This window comes from Cebus imitator, unplaced genomic scaffold (genome assembly GCF_001604975.1).
Source record: "Cebus imitator isolate Cc_AM_T3 unplaced genomic scaffold, Cebus_imitator-1.0 Scaffold625, whole genome shotgun sequence".
Classification (NCBI taxonomy): domain Eukaryota; kingdom Metazoa; phylum Chordata; class Mammalia; order Primates; family Cebidae; genus Cebus; species Cebus imitator.
In genome coordinates this window covers 713,539-718,271 of record NW_016107940.1, presented here as the reverse complement: position 1 = coordinate 718,271, position 4,733 = coordinate 713,539, and the positions used below count along the sequence as shown (strand labels likewise).

General features: G+C 40.8%; 1 protein-coding gene across 10 annotated transcripts in view; it reads left to right on the top strand.

Moving 5' to 3' along the window:
• MAPK9 (mitogen-activated protein kinase 9) overlaps positions 1–4,733 on the top strand; it is a 57,797-nt gene that overhangs the window by 16,987 nt on the left and 36,077 nt on the right. For 5 of the 10 annotated variants that reach the window (XM_037734477.1, XM_037734476.1, XM_017517288.2 and 2 more), the window contains 2 exons: positions 1,632–1,800; positions 2,199–2,441. In XM_037734477.1, the coding sequence (XP_037590405.1) occupies positions 1,679–1,800; positions 2,199–2,441 (365 nt within the window). In that variant the 5' untranslated portion in view covers positions 1,632–1,678. The remainder of the gene's footprint in view (positions 1–1,631; positions 1,801–2,198; positions 2,442–4,733) is intronic. The other 5 variants (XM_017517292.2, XM_017517294.2, XM_017517291.2 and 2 more) reach the window with 1 other exon arrangement.

Here is a 4,733-nt window from a genome sequence, read left to right as displayed (position 1 = left end):
CTGGTCTCAAACTCCTGACCTTGTGATCTCCCTGCCTCGGCCTCCCAAAGTGCTGGGATTGCAGGCATGAGCCACCGCACCCGGGCCCCTTTTATTAAAAAAAAAAAAATTACAAAAAACTGAATCTCACTGTGTATAATTAAAGGTTGGAGTGCAGTGGCACAATCTCAGCTCACTGCAACCTCCACTTCCCAGGTCCTAGCTCAAGCAGTTCTGCCTCAGCCTCCTGAGTAGCTGAGATTCCAGGCACACGCCATCGTGCCCAGCTAATTTTTGTATTTTTTTAGTAGAGATGGGGTTTCACCATGTTGGCCAGGCTGGTCTTGAGCTCCTGACCTTCTGATCCACCCACCTTGGCCTCCCAAAGTGCTGGGATTACAGGCGTGAGCCACTGCTCCTGGCCTGTTGGCTATATAGTTTTAAAAGACTAAAATAAATAGCTTGCTGAGTTTTAAATAAGCATCATCAGACAAGATCTTGGGAACCACTCACCAATTTCTGTTTGCTTGTTTTCTATAGAAAATCATCCAGGCTCCTACAGAGTAGGAATCTCAGCCTGTGCCTTAACCACAGAAAAGCTGCTTTCTTCTGGGTCTGCTGGTCTACACTCGGACATAGTGAATAGACTTCATACTGTTAATATTATGGACTGTAGGTCACAGCAGAGTTCTTCATATACAGATATCTACTCTGAAGCCCGGTGGTGATGTGGGACTCTGGGGCTGTGCCAGCTAATGCCAGCTCTGGGCTCCACCTCCTGAGGCAGGAGCACACGCTTGGGCACCCACAGCACACTGATGTCACCAAGCCTCTGACAGCCTGTTACTTTGGCATATGAATCTTGCTTTCTGGTTCATCACTTCAACCTGAATCTATACACTGAGCAGAAGACTAGCCCATTTACTTCTCTTCAGGCATTCTAGAAGTGATCATTTTGAAACAATGCCCCCATCTCTAGTTGAGACAGCTGGGTATAAATGGTTCCACAGAGGGGAAGCTGATGAGAAGCATAGAGTGATGTAGTCTTTTCACAGCCAGTAGTAATGCATAAATTCTTCTCTCCAAAGGTGGTTATTTTCTAGTCTAGTCCCTTAAAATATGGTCTTGTTGGGCCTCAGAATTCCTTCCCTTCATAATGGTCTGGTACCACTGAAATGTCTGCATTTTTTGTGTGTCTTGCTCAAGTTCAGAACTTAGTCAAACTGACTTTATCAACTTACAGCCACATTGTCTTTTTTTTTTTTTTTTTTGAGACAGAGTCTCGCTCTTGTTACCCAGGCTGGAGTGCAATGGCGCGATCTCGGCTCACCGCAACCTCTGTCTCCTGGGTTCAGGCAATTCTCCTGCCTCAGCCTCCTGAGTAGCTGGGATTACAGGCACGCGCCACCAGGCTCAGCTAATTTTTTGTAGTTTTAGTAGAGACGGGGTTTCACCATGTTGACCAGGGTGGTCTCGATCTCTTGATCTCGTGATCCACCCACCTCGGCCTCCCAAAGTGCTGGGATTACAGGCTTGAGCCACCGTGCCTGGCCCACATTGTCTTATATACCAATAAGTTTGGAACACTATTAAGTGAGCTGTGTATGTATACTTCCGGTAAGAATGCGTGTTCATTCTCTTTTTCTTTGAAGGAATCTGAAACTTGCCAGCCCTTCAGAATATTGCATGACACTACATCATGAGCGACAGTAAATGTGACAGTCAGTTTTACAGTGTGCAAGTGGCAGACTCAACTTTCACCGTCCTAAAACGTTACCAGCAGCTGAAATCAATTGGCTCTGGGGCCCAAGGGATTGTTTGGTAAGTATGGTCTGTTTTAATAGCGTGGATTGAGTTTCTGCTGTAATAAAAAGTAAAACTAAAGCGTCAGAATTTAGAAACATTGATAATTAAAAAAAAAAATTCTTTGTTATAGGTTTATGAGCTAAATTGAATCAACTGCTTGCTCTAGTTCTTTGTAGTCAGGCTATAGGGTACAAACCCATATTCTTAGAATGCTGCAGGAATTTAAATAGGTAGCAAGTTTTCTTTTTTGTTTCTTTTTTCTTTCATTTTTTTAATTTCTCCTGTCATTATGAAATCAAAGTAATAGGGTTGACAGTGAGTTGTAACAGAAAATTGAGTTTTATTCATTTCTTCATCATGGCCACCTTTTCCCCCTCCCCCTTTTATTCCCAATCACTCCTGTTCATTTCTAGGCGCCATCATTGCAGTGCCTTGCCATTCATTGGCAGGATGAGGCCAGTCAGTGTCATTGTCACTCCATGGATTAACCAGGAAGGGATGCTGTGTGAGGGGTTGGGCTGGCCGTCTCTTCCTTGGTGTCTCACTTCAACTGTGTGTCCAGCCCAGGACGTCAGAATCATTAGTCTGACCCTGAACCTTAGTCTCTTGCATGGTAAGAGACGGTCAGCTGCTGCGGCGTCACGGGCCAGCTCAAGGTAAAGCTCTTCACCTGTTTCCTAGACTGCAGTTATTAGCACTTCCCACACTTTTTACCCCTTATTTTTCTGAGCAGAACATTTTTCTTTCTTTTTCTTTTTTTATTTTTGGTCAGTGAAAACAAGATTACCTTGGTGCCTAAAGAAACTGTGATGAAGTTAAACATCTAATGTTTACAGCTAGTAGACAGGGGATTTGAAATAAAAGAAAACTCTTTTGGATGGTCTGGTAGAGAAGTTAATGTTTACTTATAGAGTTGTTGGGTTTGGAGAATCTTTATCAATGATTTCTAACTGATCCTCTGTTGCAGAGACCTATGATAAGGGAAACAGTTCAGCCCAGGGGGTTGAAGGCCCTGGGAACTAAGAGGAAATTGCAGTCCAGAGTTTCTTTGAGAAACTAAGGAGGTAGAAGGGGTTGTTTGGAAGGAATGCCCAGCTTGCATCTACAGTAGTGGTGATCTTAACTTCCCAATGACACATGCTGTATTGGTACTTAAATCCAGTGTGCTGGAAGAAGTTTTAAAGTCAATGGATGATGGTTCAAATTAGGAAACTTTGATGGTAATGGAAAGTTGTAAACAATGAAACATTCTTTTGATTCATAATCCGTCTCCTATTTGGAATTAGGTGATAATTTGACACAGATAATTTGGTGTGTGCACTCGAGAGAGAGAGAGAGAGAAAAAGGAGAGAAGGAGCAAGAAGGGAGAAATATCAGAGGTCTTAGAGAGTTGTTTGTGGCTGTGGACAGGTAACCATTTTAAATATGTGCTTCATTTATCCCAGCTGACATACCATTCACTTGCTTTTGAAGGTTGGTAGTAATGTGAATAGTGTATGTTATAGAATCACCATGAGCTCCACTGTAACCCTCACTGCATCAGTGGTGCAATGAAGGACTAAGAAGGCTCACTTGCTTCTCCCATCTCACAGGGTGTTAGTGGTAGACCTGGGACCAGAACAAGATGTGGGCCTTTGGGACCTTATTACCTGTACCATGGAGAGACTTGTTGAAAACTTTGAACCACTGATACTTTGATACAACAAGGACTCTGACCTAACCTCTGTTTAGAATCTTAGTAATAATGAACAAATACTCACTAAACACCTATTTAACAATTTTCAGTTAATTATATTTATTTCTATAAGACAACTGTTATATTGAAGAACAGTTTCAATTTTTATAGCTATAACTTACTTTCAGTTTTATGGTATCTTCCTATCTTATGTTCTAATAGGGAAAGTAAACACTTTGTAAGTGATTTTAGCTTCCTTTCCCCCTTTCTCTTTTCTCTCCATCCTTCACGAGGCTATAAGGCACAAAGTATAATTGGGAAATAATCTAGTTATAGCACATTCTCATTTCAAAAAAGAAAAAAATCTTGCTTTTCCTAAAATAAGCTCAACAATACATTAGCTAACACTTTGACAAGAGGAGTTGGATTTTCTATCATATTCCATATTAAAACATTGCCATTATATAGTTAATTGATTTGATGATCTGAAACTTCCTTTTGCCTATTATATTTGAAAATCATCTGTCAGTGATTTTTTGGGGTGTAGCATGCAGAATAATGGCCCCACGTGAGAGGTCCACATCCTAATCCTTGGAATTTGCATGTTTCTTTACATGGCAAAAGGAATTTAGCAGGTGTGATTAAATTAATGGTCTTGAGATGGGAGTTTTATCCTGGGTTTAGCTGGGTGGGTTCTTCTTACAAAAAGGAGACAGGAGGGTCATAGTCAAACATGTAATGACAGAGCAGAGTTTGGAGTGATGTGGGGCCACAGCCAAGCAATACAAGAAGTCCCCCTCCAGCTGAGAGAGGCAGGGAGCAGATTCCTCCCAGAGCCTGCAGAAGAAACCACGCAGCCCTGCTTACCTCTTGACCCATAAGATGCATTTTGGACTTCTGACCTCTAGAACTGTAAGATAGTAAATTTGTGTTGCCTTAAAGCAGTAAATTTATGCTTATTTGTTACAGTAGCAATAGGAAACTAATTCACAAGCACATGTATTTTTACATTTTTGAGAAATAAAATATAGCAACAGTATATGGTTTATACAACTAGTTAATCTTCTATTTAAATTAGAGCTTTATGAAGAACAGATAGGGCCTGTGACTTGTACAGGATTAAATGGAAGAATTGGAACCAGAAGAAAATATTCTGGCTCCTAATTTTGAATTATTTTTACAGATGTCTTTGCTTTTTTGATTTTTTGTTTTTGTTTTTGTTCCTTTAAAAATGTTAGTAAAATTTATTAGGAAATAAGTTTAAAATAAATTT